The 22230-nt window shown below is 38.6% G+C and overlaps 1 protein-coding gene across 7 annotated transcripts in view; it reads left to right on the plus strand.

The window, feature by feature from the left end:
* Positions 1-22230, plus strand: part of ORC5 (origin recognition complex subunit 5) — a 101508-nt gene that overhangs the window by 77165 nt on the left and 2113 nt on the right. For all 7 annotated transcript variants that reach the window (XM_060778342.2, XM_067468821.1, XM_067468823.1 and 4 more), the window contains one exon: positions 17673-17785. In XM_060778342.2, the coding sequence (XP_060634325.2) occupies positions 17673-17785 (113 nt within the window). The remainder of the gene's footprint in view (positions 1-17672; positions 17786-22230) is intronic.

Below are 22230 nucleotides of genomic sequence, written 5' to 3' on the forward strand. Positions count from 1 at the left end.
CCGTGGCAGTTTTTAATTTGTTTTGGATTTTTTTCAGAGATGCTACATGTAGCACATAGTGCTGCCTTGAAATGCTGCATTTCAATAGCATAAGTTTCTACCCTCTCATAAAATGGCATTTTAAACATGCATACACCAGCATACTCAATCAAGTGCTCTTGATGTGTGTGTGGAGAGGAGGGAGTACTTAATAAATCAGGCATTATCACTGTCATGTTCCATCAAATCAGGCGGGAGCAATAGCCTTCAAAACATTTTATCATCACAGTCCTTTACAGTGGACAGAAATTAGCATGTAGTGTTTACGTAGCATTTTTTAAAATGAAAGCTGCATATGTAGCATGCTTTTGTGTGAAGGTAATTTTGTTCAGAAGTGGGCTAATGAAGACTTAATATTGAAGTGTATATCAATTTAATATAATCTATTACTTATGCCAGCATTTCAGTGCATTAAGGTGGCATGGGTGCAATTAGAATGGCCTGCATTGCATTTAATTAGAGTAATGGTGGAAATTCTTAAGGTATAACTCAATTTTGAATTTACCAACCCACGATTGCATCTAAGACTAATATTCCAACACACATCGTATATGACTGGTGATCTCAGCAAATATCCAACATCACATGCAAATCTTACATGTACAGAAATCCCATCCACCTTTGCAACTAGTTGCACAGCCAGCAAAAGGCAAACATAAAATCTTGAAGTTATTCGTCATTTTTATTTTTGTCAGGCAAGTTCACAACTATCTATGGAAGAAGTGTTAAGAGGCATCATTCTTAAGTTTCAGGGACCAGGGGTTTCTAGTAGCTGGCACTAAATCCATCATTTCTACCTTAGTCATACATGTATATTGCCTCTATAGTATTCTGTTTCTTTGTTTTCTTCCAGCATTGTGGTTTTTGTCATAAGATCTTGCTTTAATATGGAACACAGTTATAACTTTGGACTCAGGTTGTGCAAATATTCTGTTACTTGATAGAAAATGTTATTATATATTTAATTGTGAGCTTTTAAACTTGATATAACTAAACTGATTGCACTTAGAGTCTATTCACAGTAACCAGAAAAAGGGATTTTCTAAGGATCTTAACTTTCCCCCTTTATGATATCATAACAATACAAAGGGAAATTACATGATTATCTCTTTTACATGTATTCATAGAAGGAGTCCTTCTGGATCAGAGCCGAAGACTGTACATTTTTGAAGGGTGACATGTAGAATATAAGTGCAAGGGTGTTCTCATCCTGTTGTTGCATAGCTATTCATATTAATGGTATTATACAAATCATAATATCACCTTTAGTTGCTCATTCTTCAGTGTGATATACACCATAATATTGTAGCAGTGCTCTTCTACACTGGGATAAACAGGATAGTCTCTATGCAAATGGACACAGATCTGACATTAAAAATAGTAATACCTGTTGTGGAGCATTTCTGCCTTCCCGGAAATTTGAAATTGATAATTACTGGTTCTTGCAAAAAAATTACAAAAGACTGGAAAGAGAAACAACTGGAGTTGTATTTATGATTTCCAGTCGATTTGTATAAATAAAGATAATGGTTTAATAGCATAACACATATATTAATACACCAGTCTTCATAACTGCACATACAACAAAAAGAATATCCTCAAAGAAAATTTTGACCTTAAGGGAACTAACGTTTCGTAAGCAAACCCTTTGCTTTCACACATCAGTAGTAACTGATTATCTGAAAAACCTGTATTACTTCATACAGCCCTTTGAATATTTGAATCAATGGTAACACTTTTGCATCTTTCTGCAGTCTATCTCATTTTCCAGATGAAGAAATACACTGTAAAAAAAAACTTGATGCTTCAATAGCACTGTCATTGCATCTGAGGAAGTAAATTGATATTCACGAAAGCTCATGATGAAATATAAATCAGTTAATCTTAAAGGTGCTTGTAGATTTTCCTCTTCTTCCTCCATTTCCTACTACAATAGACCAACATGGCTACTTCTCTGAATCTCATGTATATCAGTAGTGTAATGTCTGTGATCCTGGAGGCTTGTATATCCATGATTAGTAGCTTATTGAAAGGCTTATTCTCAGAAATCTCTGTAATACTTCGTGAAGCTATCTAAATTGGTGGCAACCAAAGATGATGATGATGATGAAGAAGAAGAAGAAGAAGAAGAAGAAGAAGAAGAGGCGGCAGCAGCAGCAGCAGCTTGAAAAAGGAGACGGAGGGCCTTTCTGGCAGACCAAGAACAAGCCATTAGAACAAATGCCATCAGAGCCAGAATTGAAAAGTCGACAACAGATCCCAAATGTAGGCTCTGCAAGGAAGCAGATGAAACAATAGATCATATCCTCAGCTGCTGCAAAAAGATCTTGCAGACAGACTATAAGCAGAGGCATAACACCATTGCTCAGATGAGCCACTGGAACTTGTTCCACAAATACCATATGCCTGCGACAAAGAACTGGCAGGATCACAAGCCTGAAAAAGTTACAGAAAATGAACAAGTCAAACTACTCTGGGACCTCCGAATTCCGACTGACAAGAGTTTTGGAGCACAATACTCCTGACCTCACGGTCATTTTAAAAAACATAGTGTGGATCATTGATGTTTCTATCCCAGGTGACAGCAGGATTTGAAGAGAAGCAACTGGAAAAGCTGACAAGATATGAGGATTTAAAGATCGAACTGCACAAACCAGTAAAGGTGGTCCCAGTGGTGATTGGCACACTGGGTGCAGTGCCTAAAGACCTTGGCCTGCACTTAAGCACAATTAGTGCTGACAAGATTACCATCTGCCAGCTGCAAAAGGCCACCCTACTGGGATCTGTATGCATTATTCGCCGATACATCACACAGTCCTAGATACTTGGGAAGTGTCCGACGTGTGATCCAATACAACAGCCAGCAGAGTCATCTTGTTTGCTGTGGACTCATCTTGTTGTGCTTAAAATAAAGGGTTAATCATAGCATGGACCCAAGACAACCAGAGACTGTAATGTATATTTTCTTTACCCTTTTTGGAACATCAAGTTTAACGCCTCAGAAAGATAACTCTTTGTAAACCATTAGTTCTCAACCTTTCTAATGCCGTGACCCCTAAATACAGTTCCTCATGTTGTGGTGACCCCCAACCATAAAATTATTTTTGTTGCTACTTTATAACTGTAATTTTGCTACTGTTATGAATCATAATGTAAATATATTTTCATTGCTACAAATTGAACATAATTAAAGCATAGTGATTATTCACAAAAACAATATGTTTTGGGGAGGTTGGACAATGGATGATCAGATCTGCAGTACCTTCAAACAATTCAGCCCTGATTTCCACAGACCTGGGTCGCCCGGCTGGGTTGTCCGGCTCGGGGTGTGAGCCGGGTGTCCCAGACTCTGAGGTAGGGCCTGGGCCCTGTGAGGAGCCATTTTGAGGAGGGGGCAGGGCCAAAGGAGGTGGCCTCGTGACCCCTCCAAAATGGCTAAGCAACCCCCCTGTGGGTCCTGACCCCCAGGTTGAGAACCACTGTTGTAAACAATAAAGCCTATTTCGAGTTATCTATAGTGTCTTGTTGATCCTTGAGAGTTCTAGTTCTCTAAAGGAAGGCAAGAAGCAATCCCCTGGGGAAAAGTTGCCATGTCCTTGTTTTTTCACCAAGAACTATAGTTCTCCAGGCAGTGACGGCATAACTAATAAAGAAGAAATGACCCTTACAATTGCACTAGAACAAAGCTGATAAGTGTGGAGCCTGCTGACTTTTGTAGGCTTGCATTGCAACTCTGCATTCCCAGAACAGCTTTTGTGGAACATTCTGAGGACGTCTGACATTTTTAAACCACCTAAAGAGTGTTAAAATCTTTTAAAATGAAAAAGAACTGGGGTTTCCCAGTTCAGATGAAATCAACTCATTCAAACACTAATCATGTTCAATCACCACGCTGAGCTGCTGTGTGAGAGTTACTTTTATCGGATCTCTGTAATTCCTTTTCTACAGGATGTAGTCTTTAGTACATCTTAGAGATAATGTAGATGCACAAAACGGATGTAACTTACAGATATTTGCAGAAGAGGGGATTACACAAATGCATAGGTTTTACTGAATGTTACTCAGGCACCAAGGTGATAATTTACTTAAAAATGCGGAAGAAGGAAATTGTAGTATAATGAAATCTGAATAATGTGCACTAAAGAAGCTTTAAGCGCAGGGGGTTAAACAATAGAACCATCCCTCCTGTTAGTTAGATGAACAGTTTGATTTATTACAGCCCTTTTTGTTCGCTCATTTTCCTTAGTCTACATGGGTGATGGTTGAAAGAAACATTAGTGATCACTTGGGCAACACTGAAGAGGGAAAATTGAATACTTACACAAAAGAGAGATTTAGAGTGTATGTTTTTACCCACCTTCCAAGGAAAAGGAGCAGGTATAAATGTACCACAGCAACATGAAAACGGAAAATAGGAGTCCTGAATGTGAACAATAGCAACTCATTCTTTGCAATAATAAAAATTTGGACAGTGAAGGAAAATGTAATGGAATGGACAGAATTCAATGCCCTGATTTGTTCCCACAGCTACATCCTGAAGATACAAGTCTCATGTAGTGTAGAAATGACAGCTGTTGTGGTGATAATGAAAGTAAACAGAGATGGGTGTGATTAATCCCGATAAGACAGAGGTCCTGGTCGATCGTAAACCAGACCGGGGTATAGGGTGGCAACCTGTGCTGGACAGGGTTACACTCCCCCTAAAGTCGCAGGTCCGCAGTTTGGGGGTCCTCCTGGATTCTTCACTTAGGTTTGAGGCCCAGGCGTTGGTGGTGGCCGGGAGGGCCTTTGCACAATTAAGACTCGTGCACCAACTGCGACCGTACCTCGGGAAGGTGGATCTGGCCAAGGTGGTCCACGCCTTAGTCACCTCTAGACTGAATTACTGCAATGCACTCTACGTGGGGCTGCCCTTGAAAACGGCCCGGAAATTTCAGATGATCCAACGGGTGGCAGCCAGGTTGTTAACTGGGGCTCCTTACAGGGAGTGGTCATCCCTCCTGTTCAAGGAGCTCCACTGGCTGCTATTCATCTACCGGACCCAATTCAAGGTTCAGGTTCTTACCTATAAAGCCCTGAACGGTTTGGGATCTGCTTTCCTACGTGATCGCATCTCTGCATACGAACCCACACGATCCCTTCGATCATCCGGAGAGGCCCTGCTCTCGATCCCACCAGCATCACAGGCGCGTTTGGTGGGAACAAGGGAGAGGGCCTTTTCGGTGGTGGCCCCTCGACTCTGGAACTTACTCCCTAAAGATATCACTCAGGCTCCAACTCTGGCAGTCTTCAGGAGGAGCTTGAAGCTGTTCCAGTGTGCTTTCCTGGAATAATGATCCCATAGCACTTTGTCCTCTAAAGCACTTTACATTTCCCTGAGTCTGCTTGTATGCCCTCCACAAACATCAGTATCACTTTTCGTTCATGGCCCAGCATTATTTCCAATTTTAACTCTACATTTGGCCTTCCCACTGTTTTTAATTATGTGTTGCTTTTATTTATTTATTTTTGATAATGTTGTGTATTTTATTGTCTATGTTTTCCATTGCTTGTATTGATGTTTTATTGCTTCTATTGTTGTGTTTGGGCTCGGCCTCATGTAAGCCGCACCAAGTCCCTTGGGGAGATGGTAGCAGGCTACAAATAAAGTTAATAACAATAACAACAACAACAACAACAACAACAATAATAATAATAATAATTCATAAGGGTAAGATGCTACCCCCCTCTATATACCTATATATACTGTATATGAAAAAGTAAGACATGTAATAGAAATATATGTCCCTTCTGAATCATGAAAATATATAAGCAGGTGCAGAATGTGAATCCAGATGAATTGACATTAGCTACCTGAAGACATTATGAAAACTGGGACTATTTCCAATTTTCTTTGAGTTAAGATATAGTCTGTAAAGGACAAAGTCCATTAATAAGTGAAGAGCAGGACTGAATTAATAATGATTTTAAAATGACTTTTTTAAAAGTATAGCTTTTAAAAGCAGATATATTTATATGAAAGAAAACAAATGAGTAGTTAATTCTCCCTTTCCCCTGTCTGCAGCCTTACTCCGCAGCCTCCCATTTCCATACACCGGTGAAACTTTAAAAAGTGTATCCAGTAAAAGGGATTTTATTTCAATACTAGACATTACCTGCTAAGCGTTGCTGTGGCCCAGTCTGTGTATATGTGTTTTGTGTGTGGATATGTGTATATTTTAAAAAGTGTATCCAGTAAAAGGGATTTTATTTCAATACTAGACATCCCCTGCTAAGCGTTGCTGTGGCCCAGTCTGTGTATATGTGTTTTGTGTGTGGATATGTGTATGTTTTGTGTGTGGATATGTGTATATATTTGTGTATTTGTGTGTTTGCGCATATATATATGGTTTTGTGATTGCATTGTAATTACTTTTTTTGGCTTTTTAAAGTCCCTTCTGCTGTGTTTTTCAGTGTTTTTATGAGTGATGGTCACTCGTTGGCCTGATAGGTGTATTGTGTCCAAATTTGGTGTAAATTCGTCCAGTGGTTTTTGAGTTATGTTAATCCCACAAACGAACATTACACTTTTATTTATATAGATACTAGCCATCCCCTGCCACGCGTTGCTGTGGCCCAGTCTGGTGATCTGGAAAATAAAGTAATGAGAAAGTGTTGGTTTCTAATATATGTAATTTCTTTATGCTTGTGGGTAAACAGTATTTCTTGCTATTTCTTTGTCAGTGCTGATGTGGAGATTGTTTGGTTTGCCTACTCTGGAACATGCAATATATAATTGTCCTTCTTTCAAATCTATTATACTATCTCTCTCTGTATGTGAATCATATATATATCTATGGCTGGATGGCTCTTTGTCAGGAGGGCTTTGATTACGTTTTCTTGCCCTGGTGAAGGGAGTTGGACTGGGTGGCCTTAAGCATATTGGTCATGGGGGTTCGGTGTTGGAAGTTTGCCCCAATTCTGTCGTTGGTGCGATTCAGAATGCTCTTTGATTGTAGGTGAACTATAAATCTCAGTAACTACAACTCCCAAATGTCAAGGTCTATTTCCCCCAAACTCCATCTGTGTTCATATTTGGGCATATGGAATATTTGTGCCAAGTGTGGTCAAGATCTATCATTGTTTGAGTCCACAGTGCTCTCTGAGTGTAGGTGAACTACAACTCCCAAACTCAAGGTCAGTGCCCACCAAACCCTTCTAGTGTTTTCTTTTGGTCATGGGAGTTTTGTGAGCCACATTTGATTCAATTCCATCATTGGTGGAGTTCGGAATGCTCTTTGATTGTAGCTTAACTATAAATCCCAGCAACTACAACTCCCAAATGACAAAATCATTTTAATTTTTTTTAGTGATGGTCACTCATTGTGTTGTTAGACGTATTCTATCTGAATTTGGTGTCAATTCGTCCAGTGGTTTTTGAGTTATGTTAATCCCACAAACGAACATTTTTTTATTTATATAGATATAATATTTGCATGGCATGATTTTCAGTGGAGATGGAGATTAAGAGCAGAAGAAGCTATATGCCCATTTAAGTGACTATCCTCAAGGGCACAATAGAGTTATCTGAAAAATGACTAGAATAACTTTTACCTGCTAGATGTATGCCTATGTGAGAATTCAGTCATCCTATACTGTTTCTAAAGATTGCAAAGCACCCTACTATGGTATAGTGGCACAGGTTGAAATAAAAATAAAGCTCGTATCTGTAATGGTTTTCTATGTGGTGAGGCATATTTTGATGATAGTAATGGAAAGAAGCCAGGAAAGTGAAGTAGGCCTGCTTTCCAAGTTTAGTGTTAGCCTTGATCCGAAGTCATGTGACATTGTTAAACTGACCTAGATGTCGTCATTGTCTCAATGGAAGATCTGGGATTCTGATCCATATTCTGCCTTCAATTCTGTGGTGGAAAATCAGTATGTGATTGAGATAATGGATACAACATGGCTCCAAATATCACTTTCCAAATTTTATTTTCAATTAACTGGGAGTACACTTTGGGATTGTTGGGCAGAGATGTGTTCCTGCACTTGAGGAGAGCACCTTGTGTGGAATTATATCTACTCCCTTTGCCTTTTCGCGTGCATCTCAAAGCAGAGAGGAAACTAGATTGCAGTAAAGTGAAAGACCTTCCTCCTTTGCCAATGTTTAATGTGTCTGTTTCCCTGCTACTAAACATTAAATGTACATGATATAAAATGCAAAGTAGAGCTGCAGAAAAAGGAAGGCTGAATCGGCCCTTCTAGTCTCTACTTCTTCCCTGTGACATATGTTGCGTTTGACAGAATGGATGTTTTCCAATCCTTATTAAAGCCTTATTAAATTTATTAGATTAAATTAACATAGATTAATTTAAATATGCAAGGTTTTGAGTTACATCAAAGCATCCATGTAACTTTAAAGATTTGATTTACTGGCAGAACTTATCTTGTCTCTCTGTCTGTCTGTCTGTCCATCCATCCATCTATCTATCTGTATACACACACCCGCACCCTTGCACACATCTACCTTTTTCAGATGTTTTAAACTCTGAGACCCTCACCAAAAGAAATGTGAGAATAATGTAGATATTTTAAAAATATTGTTTCTTAAATTGCAGTCCTCCCCCGCCACCCACACACTACTAACCATAGGTTTGGTTTGCCACAGACTATAGGAAATGGTCTTTTATGCAAGCTTAATTTGTTCAAGCCTCATTGAATTTAATTCCATGAGGCTAGTTTTACACATTGTGTCTGAAATGTGTTTTCAAAATGACATCTGGTTTTCAAAGTGCTTTTGTTACATAGTAGTGGTTTTAACATCTGTATGAGTTTAAATACCATCAACAGTGGGTTTTGAACAAGTGCAAACCAAAAACATTTTAATCTTGATCTTATTTTAAATTTTAAAACATAAAGGCTGTGTGAGAATTACTCTGTAGCAACAAACAATTTAATATAATGTAGAGAGATATGATAGTCAGCTAGCATGTGATGACCCTTCTGTCTTTACTATTTAGGTTTCAGCAAAGATTTCTAGAACAGGAAACCTTTTTTCTATGTGTCACTCTCTGGAAAGTTCTTAAGCCTCATATATAAATAATATCTATCTATCTATCTATCTATCTATATATATATTTATATAGATACTAGCCATCCCCTGCCACGCGTTGCTGTGGCGCAGTCTGGTGATCTGTGCATAATGAGTAACTGCTCTGTGCATAATGAGTAACTTAAAAACAAAAAAAACTACGGGGCCAAATGACCCCAAATTTGGCAACAAAACTCCTCACAATCCAAGGAGTGACCATTACTGAAAAAAACCCCACAAAACACCTTTAAATTCAAAAAAGGAAGAAGACAACACACCTCCCCTCTCCCCCCTCGGGCCTAGGACACAGAATGAGGGTTCCGAATAAGCAGCAGTGGCAATGGTTGCTGCTCCCTGCATGTCTCTCAGCCCCCAAGTAAAACTAAGGCAAGGGATCAAGGGCAGAGGCTGAGGAGGAGGAGGGGGAGAATAGAGGGGGGAGAAAAAAGAGGGAGGTGGGCCACACTCTGTGCACACACTCGGACTCTCTGACCCCTCTCCCACACACACACACAGCACAAGGGAAGGAGGAACCCCGTCCTTCCCTCCCTCCCTCCTTCCTTCCCTTCCTCCCTTTCGCTACTTCCCTTCCTTTTCCTTCCTTTACTTCTTTCCCTCCCTCCCTTCCCTCCTTCCTTTCCCTCCTTCCTCCCTTTCCTTTTCTCCCTCACACTTCCCTCCCTCCCTTTCTTTCCTTCCCTCCCTCCCCTCCCTCCCTTTCTTTCCTTCCTTTTTCTCCTCCCCTCACCAGCTTCATCCTTCTTTATTAAATCTACAGTGTAGATGCACCCAAAGTCACCCCTTCCACACTGCCAGGTAAAATCCAGATTATCTACTAAGGACTGGATTATATGGCATTGTAGACACACACATGTGCACACACATATATATGGATGGATGTCAGATCACTGGTTGGTGTGTGTGTGTGGGTGTGTGTGTGTATTTACAATACTTTATATATTACTATTATATATATTGCTATATAATACATATATATTATATTACATATATTATTTTTATATATACTACAATATAATATAATGTTAGAATAGAGTTAGAAGGGACTCTATCATGGTATTGGGGGAGAACAGACAGGAAGGAAGGAGAGAAAAAAGGAGGGAGGGAAAAAGGGAAGGAATGAATGAGGGAAAGGGGGAAGGAAGGAAAGAGAGAAGGAGGGAGGGAGAGAAGGAAGGAAAGAAAGAGGCATCGAAGGAAGGAAGAAGAGAAAGTAGAAAGGAAAGAAAATGGGAGGAAAATTTAGGAAAGAGGTAAAGAAAGAAGGAAGGAGAAAAGGAAATAAAAAGTGAAGGAAAGAAGGAAGGAAGGAAACAGGGAAGGAAGGAAGGAAACAAAGAAGTAGAGAAAGGGGGAGGGAAGGAAGGAAAGAGAGAAGAGAGAATGAAACCAAAGATCAAAAGAAGGAATGAAAGAAAGAGGTCGAGAAGGCAGAAAGGAGAGAAAGGGGAAGGGGAAGAAAAAGGGGGAAGGAATAGGTAGGTACCTCTCTTTCATAATAGTTCAGATATCTACTTCTACTTCGAAAATTCTTACTATAGGCATGGCAGGGCACAGCTTGTGTGTGTGTGTGTGTGTGTGTATGGTATCAACGCAGTTTTTCCCCCATCCTCTGAACTGTTATGTATCCTACCCATTCTCCCTGTTGTCTCGAGCCTTGGAGAAGAGTATTGCTATTAGGAGCTGGGATACACTGCCACAATGATTGCAGGTCCCTACTGGGCTTTGCTTTAAAATTAAGTAAAAAGCTGTACTGTGTTTCTTGAAATTATGGAGAGTTGTCATTTTTCCCAGGGTTTTATTCTGGATGAAGAGGAGATTGAAACTCCCTTTCTATTCATGTCGAGTACAGCATGGATGTTCCTATGTTTATTTCATGCAGCAAACCTCCCTGATCCAAAATTGTCTACAAACTTGTGAGAGTACACTCGTTAGTTAAGCTAATAGCCTCAGATAGTGATACATATTCAGTAGAAGTATGCCTGCCAGATGTGACATTAGTTGAAGTGCTTTTAAAAATATTTTCTACCTTTAATAGATGTTATGTTCAATGCAGAAATTTTTAGAAAACATGTTTGTATATTTATGGAAGAAAGAGAAAAACAAACATTTTTTCATGCATGAATTGCCTTGAGTTTTATCATTGGAGACTTATGAAAATCAAACTACTGGCTAATGCTGCAATGTACCCAGCTAAGCAACCTTGTCTTGTCTTTAAGTGACAACCGAAACCTTTGTATCTACTCTACCATGTTATGCTTGAAACATTAATCAGAAATTTCATATCTAGCCTGACGCCATTTTAGATTTATGGCCGGAAAATATGGGGAGCTATTTTACAGTACTGACCTTCTGTTCCATTTTATTGCATTTTGTGGAATGAAGAGGAAATTGGTCACAATTTTGTAGTTAATGCAGAGGCTGGCACATTTGTAATGCAATGGCAGGGTCACTTTTGAATTCTGAATCCTCCATAATGTTTAGATGGGTCCAGCTCCAAGTCATCTAAGCCGGTGTGTTTTCTAGGGGCTTTTATGAGCCTTGTGCTATTCCTGCTGTGGAATATGACCTATTTCATTGGTAGTCTCAGAGTGTAAGAGGCCAGCTGCAAGCATACCCTGCTAAAATGATTAGCCAATAATGGTGCACTGGGGTGTAAAAGAGCAGTTGTAATAACAGATTACTCCATTATGCTTCATCGTTGACTGAATAAGAGCCTGACTGAATGAAGAGCAATTTTCTTCCTTAACATAGAGGGGTTCATAATATTTTTTCCTGAATTACCAAACAAAATTTGGGAGGAGTAGGAATATCTGTAATGTAAGTTGTTTCTCAATGGCAGTTTGGGTCCATTACCATCTGTTTGACAATGTGTGTTTGGAGGGTGAGAGGAGTCACAAAGCTTAAAGTGTGTGCAAAAGGTACTGTTTGTAAATCTTAGTAACTTGGATTCATAACTGTAAGGATGCAAAATAGTTTTAAAATGCTAATATCTAGGCATTATGCATAGCAAATACTAATTCAGTACAATGAATTCTGGTTTAGTAGATGTGTTTTGACTACTTAACGAGTGGACAATCGAACTTGTTCCTCAACCACTTCATGTTAGCAACATTAATATACTGTATATTCTGGTGTATAAGACTACTTTTTAACCCAAGAAAATCTCAAAAGTAAGGGGTCGTCTTATACACGGGGCCGTCTTATACATGGGAGTAGTCTTATACACAGGAGTAGTTTTATACGCGGGAGTAGTGTTATACACAGGAGTCATCTTATAGAGCGGGTGCTGAAACTTCCAATCGGATTGGAGAATCTGTGGTTGCCGCATATGGTGGGGGAAGCTAAAAAAAATGGCAGTGGTTGTGTCCCTGCCGTATGCAGCAACTGTATGAAAGCATTAAGGACAACGTTGTACTAGTATGGTAGAAGAAAATCCATTCATCAGGATTCGTGGACTTAATACAGTCCCGATGGTGACGTGAAGGGGCGCCTCACCTGGAAGGTGTAAGTGAAGGGCGGAGCAAGCTGGAGTCTTCTGGGGTACCCAGGGTATGGAAAAAAGAGATAGAGTGGCTCTGGGCCCAGACAAACACACCTCTGCCCTTGTATCCTATTACCATACCTTCTCCTCTGCCTCTCAGATCTCACTCCTGAAGACTGAAGTGAAGTGGTGCAGGTGCGCATGTGCAAGATCTGAGAGGCAGAGAAGGAGGTACAGTAATAGGAAAATTACCATATTGAAATCAAATCTGATGCTTTTAAAATTTTTATTTGGTGTGCATTGGAAGAGGGGTAGTCTTATACAGTGAGTATATCCCAAACTCTATATTTTAACTAGAAAAGTTGGGGGTCGTCTTATATGCCGGAATATACGGTAATTTGTTGCAATAGTCTTGTGCTTCTTGTGTAGTGTTCTTGATAGTCTTAATTGTTACAGTAAGTCATAGCAGGATCAAGTGTGTGTTAAAGAAAAATCTTACAATGGTAATTATTTTGTACGGCTGGTAATGTAGGTCATCTAGCATATTTGGGTCACACCCAGTGTACAACTGTATGGATTTTAGAATACAGTTTGGAAACGCAATGTGCTGTAATGCTGCTATGCTCTAACAGCGATGCTCTTTGCTATGGTGGAATAGCTATTTACTCAAGGTTTATGTTTTGGTCTCTCATTTGAATGAAGATAAAAAGCCTTATTCTGTGTTACTTTGAAGGACTATGTAAGTTTGTTGCACTGTTTGATTTTGTATGCAAGTTTATGCCTCTTCTCATAAGAGTAAAGTTTTTCTGTTCCTTTTTTCCTCTTGTTTGTGTGTCTTTTGCATGGGACTTGGCTAAAACATGGTTTGCGCAACACACTTTGTGCAATATCTGTAGAAGATTATATCTTAATTCAAAGGCTAGATTGGCCAGTCTCAAAATGAATAGAATTGGGCTTTGTCTACAGGCCAGCGAATCAAGGACAACTGAGAGGCAGCACTTCCAGTACCTCATGGAAATATTATGTACTTTATAAAGCATAACATTATCACTATTTCTAAAAAAAATTAAAAATACTCTCTTCTGCTTTTAGCACCCTTATTATTTTTATGAGAAACACTTCCGCTAACAGAGATATAGCTTCTATATATGAGGCTGGTTCCTATGTGGAATTATTTTTTATCTTGTTTTTCAAAATGAGGAACCAGGACCTTTCTGCCGACATTTTATTGTCTTGTGACCAGGCGTTGCTTCTAGTACTATAGAATCAGGTAATGGAACGGGAGTTATAAGGGAGACCCATTTACTCTTTTGCTGAACCCGTTTACTCTTTTATTGACTAAATCATGATTTGTGTGCCTATGAAGCAAAAATGAAACCGCACCTGTACATAGTAAGGACATTTCCCTCTTTAAAAACAATTTTTACAATTTTCTATGTGCACTAATAGAGCTATATAAATAAATAATAAAGTGGAGGATACATTCTGAATTAATCTTTAAGAGTAGAGACACACACAGAGAGTATTTGTGCTCTGCCAGGCTAAATGCACCATGCACAATCCTACCAAGCTGGATGTAGCCCATTAACTATAATATGGTCCACCAGGCAATCAGTAAAACCTTCTGGATTTGCCACCTGCCTCAAATACAAGGGTCATAAGGCAGTACACAACCTTCTAGGCTTCTGTACTTAAAGGATGTCACTATTGTTTACTTAGTGAAGGTACATAGAGGTGAACTGTAAGTGAACATAATCTAAACAAGAACAATATGGGAGGCTATTTATTACTATCACCACATGGAACTTAACACAGATGCTTTAATTTTCTGTACACTTCCATGAGGAACCAAAATATCCTAAAGTCACCAGATTTTGGCTGATCTTGGAAGCATTGGAAGCACCTAATTATACCAATTCTGAGTAATAAATCCATCTAAAATTCTTGGGATTGCCATGTTTACAAATTGAAGGCATATATGTATGTTTCTGTAGTTTTGAGGTGCATGTGAATTTATATGTTTAACTAGCCGTCCCCTGCTACATATTGCTGTGGCCCAGTCTGTGTATATGTGTTTTGTGTGTATGTACATGTGTGTATATATATTTGTGTATATGTAGTTTTGTGCATGTGTTGTAATGCTTTTTGTTTTTTGTCTTTTAACGTCTCTTCTGCTGTGTTTTTCAGTGTGTTTATGAGTGATGGTCACTCGGTGGCCTGATAAGTGTATTGTGCCGAAATTTGGTGTCAATTTGTCAAGTGGTTTTTTGAGTTATGTTAATCCCACAAACGAACATTACATTTTTATTTATATAGATTATCTCTTAAACTTCTGTTCCCATTTGTTGAATGATAGTAAAGCATGAATGTTCAAGCCTCACAATTTTAGCACTGCACAAGAGATTCTCAGCCAAAACAGTAGAAGGAAGACCTATGCTTGTCCTTCTCCTTTCCAAATTTAGATCATGTCTTGCTTGCACACAAAGACATTAAGGAAGAACATATTGATACTCTTTGTAAAAAAAAATGTAAACGTTATTGAATAACACTATGGAACAAAATTGGGGGGGGGAATTTGTTTCTGGTTAGAAAGTGTTACTTCATGTTTAATTGTATAGTACTTACTTTGAAAGTAGTTGTTATACTCCAGAAACCTCATTTTTGCAGCTGCCACAAATTATGTTGAACTAGCCATCCCCTGCCACACGTTGCTGTGGCCCAGTTTATGTACCGTATATTCCGGGATACTAGACGACTTTTTAGGTATCTAAAACCTTATAAAATTAGGTATCTAAAACCTTATAAAATATACACAGATTGGGCCACAACAATGTGTAGCAGGGGACGGCTAGTTAAACATATAAATTCACACGCACCTCAATAACAAAAAATTACTGTACTTGGGTGCCTTGGCCTTGGGCTCCCCTCCCCCTCCGCTCATGGCGGCCTCACTCCTTAGGCCGCTCTCCTTTCTTGGCGGCCGGGCCCCTGGGCTGCTTCCCGTGTGGCCTAAGCAGTGCTCCTTCCTAGCCAGGCCTCATGGTCTCGCAGGAGAAGACGCGATTCTCGCGAGGCCTCGCTAGGAAGGCGTGCTGCTTAGGCCGCTCTCCCTCCTAGCGAGGCCTTGCGAGAATCGCGTCTTTTCCCGCGAGACAACATAGAAGACCTGATTTGGGGACTCGTCTTAAACGGCGAGTATATCCCAAAGTCTCTATTTTGCCTTCTAAAATTGGGGGGTCGTCTTTTAGCCCCAGTAGTTTTATACCCCGGAATAGACGGTATATGTGTTTTGTGAGTGTATATGTGTAGATAGATAGATAGATAGATAGATAGATAGATGTGGTTGTACGCATGCGTTGTAATATACTTTTTTTTGCTTTTTAAGTCTCTTCTGCTGTGTTTTTCAGTGTTTCTATGAGTAATGGTCACTTGTTGACATGATAGTTGTATTGTGTCCGAATTTGGTGTCAATTCGTCCAGTAGTTTTTGAGTTATGTTAATCCCACAAACAAACATTACATTTTTATTTACATAGATTGTTTGAGACTCTAGGAGATATTCCTTGAAAAACTATAACAAAATGTGTTGCAGGATGTCCCACAAAACAATGTTTTTGCAGTGTTAACAAACTTTTTTCATGCTTTTATGACAAACAATTAATAAATGACATTTATAACCCAGGGATAAAATCATGTTACATAGTATAATAGAATACAAAATTCACCTCTAACTTTAAAAACTATCATGTGTTTGAGTTTCTCTCTTAATATGTTTCATTATCTTTACTTCAAAGCAAGTAAACATTTTTAAAAGTAAATACATGTGACACCTGCTATTGAAAACATTTTTAAATGTAACTATCAGCCATTTTTGAACATTTTTTTTAAAAATGGAGGAAAATTGTACAGATATTTTCTCCATGCCAAATCTCATACCAGCAGACTAAATTGCCTTTCTTTTAAGACAAATGGGCATTTCAAGCAGTATTACAATAGGATGCTGGAAAAGGCAACTAGAGATGAGGTCACCATGGTATATTTGAAGCTTCTTGTACCTTGATATAGTTTTGTCTTTTGTTTACAGACCACAAGGAGATATAAGCATACTGCCAGAGAGATGGTTTTGTGTATTGAGATCAGAATGAAGAAAGGGGCAGGATGGCAGTTCCATCTTGTCTCCTGCACTGTGCTTATAATATAATATAATATAATATAATATAATATAATATAATATAATATAATAGGGGCAAGATGGATGGATGGCATCCTTGAAGTGACTGGATTGACCTTGAAGGAGTTGGGGGTGGTGACGACCGACAGAGAGCTCTGACGTGGGCTGGTCCATGAAGTTATGAAGAGTCGGAAATGACTGAACGAATGAACAACAACATATACATATACATATACATATAATATTGATATTATAATGTAATACAATATACTACTATTAATAATAATATATTATAATTATATATTTTATATTAAATGTAATATTACTAATTTTATTTATCGTGTCAGACAATTGTATTAGTAATATTGTAATACAATATTACTAATAATATTACAGTATAATGTTATAGTTTAATCTATAGTTTAATTATATTATTATCATATTTTGCTATGATAATAATATAATATGTTGTATTTATTTTTTATTTGTAAGCCGCTCTGAGTCCCCTTCGGGGTGAGAAGGGCAGCATATAAATGTCGTAAATAAATAAATAAATATTTAGGCCTCATTTATACCCTCAGCAGAATCTCAACTGACCATAAAGTCCCATCTGTAGAATCCAGAGCATTTGATGAACATTCATGTTTTAGAGTGACCAGTCTTTTTCATTTTTACTCCTTTCCATTTCATCAATATTTATGGATTTTATATCTTGTCTTTAATTGGTTTACGTTATATGTTCCCTGATCATGTTTAGATTTGCATCCTCAAGACCTGGTATATGAGCAACTTCAAAGCTAGGCAGTGAGCAAAGTGATTGTACTACCACTGTAGTGACAGCTACTCTGATGAAAGGGCAACCAATATAATTTTCTCTCCCTCTTTTAGATCACTTCCCTTGTGACGCTCCAGTTGTTAACCTTGGTAGGCCATGATGACCAGCTTAATGGACCGAGATACAAATGCAATGTGTCTTTAGATTTCATTCGAGCAATTTCAAGGTAAGCCCTGCTACAGTCTTATAATAGAAAAAATACCATTAGGCATCTTGTAGTATTTCGCAGCACAATTTGCGTTATTTCCCAGCATCTAGACATTCCTGTAGAAATGAACCTCAGGGCATCTAGGAATAAAAAAAAACATCACTGAAGGTAGTGTATATACTCATGTATAAATCTAGATATTTTAGTCAAAAATCAACCTCAAAAAAACCTGGGTCAGCTAATCTGTGGGTCATTGTAAATACCTAATCTTAACTTATTCCAAAGCCAAAAAGGGCAGCAGCCTTGAGGTGGGGAAACTCACCAGCCATCAGCTGCTTCTTTGAAAGAGCAATAAAAACACCTTTTTCTTCTCTTTGTTCCAAAGACAAAAGGTCAGGAGAGGTGGAGAAGCCCACCAGCCATTACAAGCTCTAAATCTTAAAAGTATTTGTGGTGATACCTTGCAAAAGCAAAAGCAGGTGTCTGGCATTAGATATAAAGAGTTAAAAGAGGGCTTGTCTGTAGATACTCACTTTTCCCCCCCTTTCATGGGACTCTACCACCCCTAACCTTCACAAATTAGCAAAATGGATTTTGCAGTAAGAACAATGCGTTGACATTTCTAGAAAGTCAAATTCTTCATGGTTTCCCCTTTTTTCTATTTTTATTTATCAGTCCTTATTCTTTCAGTAGAGATGGATAGGTTTTCCTTGGAAATCTCTAAGTGCTTTTCATGATGCACATGCATAGCAAATCTTTAAGCAGAGCCTGGTTTGCTTGGCGCTCTGCTTATTTGTTATGTGCTAGAGGCATGGTTAATTCATCAGCATACTTCAAAATTAAGTTAATTGTAAATGAGAAATTGTACATATTGGCAGCTTTATATTAGGTTTAGCTTCATTTATTTTTGGTTTCAATTTATATTAGGAGAATCACTTAATGTAGGACTTGGACTTTGAAGAAGACAATAGAGGAGATTTACATAATGTTTAATTATCATGCTAGAATATTCCTTTGAGTTTTTTTATCAAAACCTCAAAGGAGCCAAGAAACATTCTATATGATATTTAAACACCCACTGCCATTATTAAATCGGTCATAAATATATTTACAATAACTACATCTCTTGGCTGCTTAAAAGAATACTAGAATACTACCGCATGCCCTAAAAACTGACCCAGGAAGTCTAGAAAGATTCCCTGGACTCTGGAAGAAGGTTTTTGTGCTAAGGTGAGCAGCAGGAGAGAAGTCCTGTTATTGGGTTGTTGTAAGTTTTTTCGGGCTATATGGCCATGTTCTAGAGGCATTCTCTCCTGACGTTTCGCCTGCATCTATAGCAAGCATCCTCAGAGGTAGTGAGGTCTGTTGGAACTAGGAAAATTGGGTTTATATATCTGTGGAATGACCAGGGTGGAACAAAGAACTCTTGTCTGCTGGAGCTAGGTGTGAATGTTTCAACTAGCCATCTTGATTAGCATTTGATGGCCTGGCTGTTGTTTGGTGTGGCTTGTTAGTGCCTGGGGGAATCATTTGTTGAGAGGTGATTGGATGTCCCAGATTGTTTCCTCTTGGTTGTTTTGCTGTTGTAATTTTAGAGTTTTTTAATACTGGTAGCCAGATTTTGATCATTTTCATCGTTTCCTCCTTTCTGTTGAAATTGTCCATATGCTTGTGGATTTCAATGGCTTCTCTGTGTAGTCTGACATGGTGGTTGTGAGAGTAGTCCAGCATTTCTGTGTTCTCAAATAATATGCTGTGTCCAGGTTGGTTCATCAGGTGCTCTGCTATGGCTGACTTGTCTGGTTGAAGTAGTCTGCAGTGCCTTTCATGTTCCTTGATTCGTGTTTGGGCATTGCTGCGTTTGGTGGTCCCTATGTAGACTTGTCCACAGCTGCATGGTATACAGTAGACTCCTGCAGAAGTGAGAGGATCCCTCTTGTCCTTTGCTGAACGTAGCATTTGTTGGATTTTCTTGGTGGGTCTGTAGATAGTTTGTATGGTTTGTTTCCTCATCAGCGGTCAATAGTTCCCTTGATGTATGGCAAGAACACTTTACCTCTGGATGGATCTTTGTCTTTACTCTCATGGCTTGTTCTCAGTCTTGCAGCTTTTCTGATGTCTGAGGTGGAGTATCCATTGGCTTGTAAAGCCCAGTTTAGGTGGTTCAGTTCATCTTGGAGGAGGGGGTTTCGCAGATTCAACAAGTCACACCAAAAAACTGCCAGGCCATCAAATGCTAATCAAGGTGGGCAGTTGAAACATTCACACCTAGCTCCAACAGACAAGAGTTCTTTGTCCCACCCTGGTCATTCCACAGATATATAAACCCAACTTTCCTAATTTTCAACAGACCTTACTACCTCTGAGGATGCTTGCCATAGATGCAGGTGAAACGTCAGGAGAGAATACCTCTAGAACATGGCCATATAAAACATGGCCTTTGTCATAAATCAGTAGCTAAAACATCCCTAATAAAGGATTTGGGTTAATAATGTCACATTATTAGTGTTAGTGTAGCACTAATACACTAACACTAATAATGTGACATTATTAACCCAAATCCTTTATTAGGGATGTTTTAGCTACTGATTTATGACAAAGGGACATTGCTCTGTGCAGATTCTATTTGCAGCTGCCTCTTTGCTGATATAAATAGGAAAGTTTAATTATTCTGTTATTTTATGAAGTTCTTGAATCTCTGGATTACTTTTATCATTTTATTTCTGATTTCATAGAACAATAGTATTAGCTGCTATTTAAAAAATAAAACTGCTGTGGCTGTTAGGCTTAGTTTTGTCTACGTGCTGATTCAGCTACTTCCTTCTTAATTTTTTTTCCTTCACCAACACAAATGTCTAGGATCAGGATATCAGTTAATTGGACAGAACTACACACAAGGTCTTTACTAGTTATCGTTAGGTTAAACAATTGATTGTGGTATTTTATCTAGGAAACTTAACATTTGCCAGAGAACACTGTTTTACATCAACGTCTAACATAAAAGCAACCATAGCACACCATATATCTTTAAAGTTTACAATGTGCTAATTAAATAGACTTCATCAGTATCATGTACAATTCTGGAGCTAAAGAATGTCATGTTTTCTGTATCATAGTATTTCCTTAGAGTTGAAGCAAAAACATGGATTTAGGAAATTATATGAGTCAAAAATGAGTGACTTGACCAATAAGAGAGCTAGTTAGTCTTTAGCATTACATCTTTTTTTGCACTTTTTTGTAACATCACCTACTTTTTAAAAAATCTCCACCTTGTAACTTTGGTCACTGTATAAAAAGACCACAGAATTGGAATATTGTCCATCAGAAGTTTGAGAAAATGGGGACGGTTTCATTCTCACAAAGCACCAAATAGATTGAAATGTTCTGTCCTTTTGGAGTGTCCCCATTTAGTTAAAACATGAGTAAAGAAAGAAATAATACAGACTGTAAATTAGATGGAGTTGCATCATATATAATACTGAAACAGATTCTTTAGAAGAAGAACTGAATGTTCAACAGCAGGCAAGATTGCTGTATTACATCTCCAAATGGTTTACCATGTTCACTAAGCTTAAGAAACCCTCTCCTTTTTTGGATTTTTTCCACATTTTTAAAAATAGTTGTGTATACATATTGAGATATATCTGATATTTCAAAGATTGGATCTAAGTAGGTCAGGAGTCCTCAAACTAAGGCCCGAGGGCAGGATACGGGCCTCAAAGGTCATTTACCCGGCCCTCGTTCAGGGTCAATTTAAGTCTAAAACGATTTGAAAGCACACAACAACAAAAACAATCCTATCTCATCAGCCAAAAGCATGGATCCCCCGGTGGCGCAATGGGTTAAACCCCTGTGCCGGCAGGACTGGAGACAGACAGGTCGCAGGTTCGAATCCGAGGAGAGGTGGATGAGCTCCCTCTATCAGCTCCAGCTCTTCATACGGGGACATGAGAGAAGCCTCCCATAAGGATGATAAATACATCAAATCATCCGGGCATCCCCTGGGCAATGTCCTTGCAGACAGCCAATTCTCTCACACCAGAAGCGACTTGCAGTTTCTCAAGTCGCTCCTGACACGACAAAAAAAAAAAAGCCAAAAGCAGGCCCACACTTCCAATTGAAATACCAATAAGTTTATATTTGTTAAAATTGTTCTTCATTTTAATTATTGTATTGTTTTAAAGTGTTTTTTGCACTACAAATAAGATATGTGCAGTGTCCATAGGAATTCATTCATGTTTTTGTCAAATTATAATCCGGCCCTCCAACAGTTTGAGGGACTGTGGCCTGGCCCTCTGTTTAAAAAGTTTGAGGACCCCTGAAGTAGATTATTCTGCTATATAACTTTCTGCTACAGTGATATAGCAGAAAGTTATATAACTCTAATTTATTAACCAGAGCTCCATAACCTTTAAAAAACTCTTTAAAAATATCTTTTGATTCTTGAGCTAATTTTTTTTCAC

This window comes from Anolis sagrei, chromosome 5, assembly GCF_037176765.1.
Source record: "Anolis sagrei isolate rAnoSag1 chromosome 5, rAnoSag1.mat, whole genome shotgun sequence".
NCBI classification, from domain to species: Eukaryota; Metazoa; Chordata; class Lepidosauria; order Squamata; family Dactyloidae; genus Anolis; species Anolis sagrei.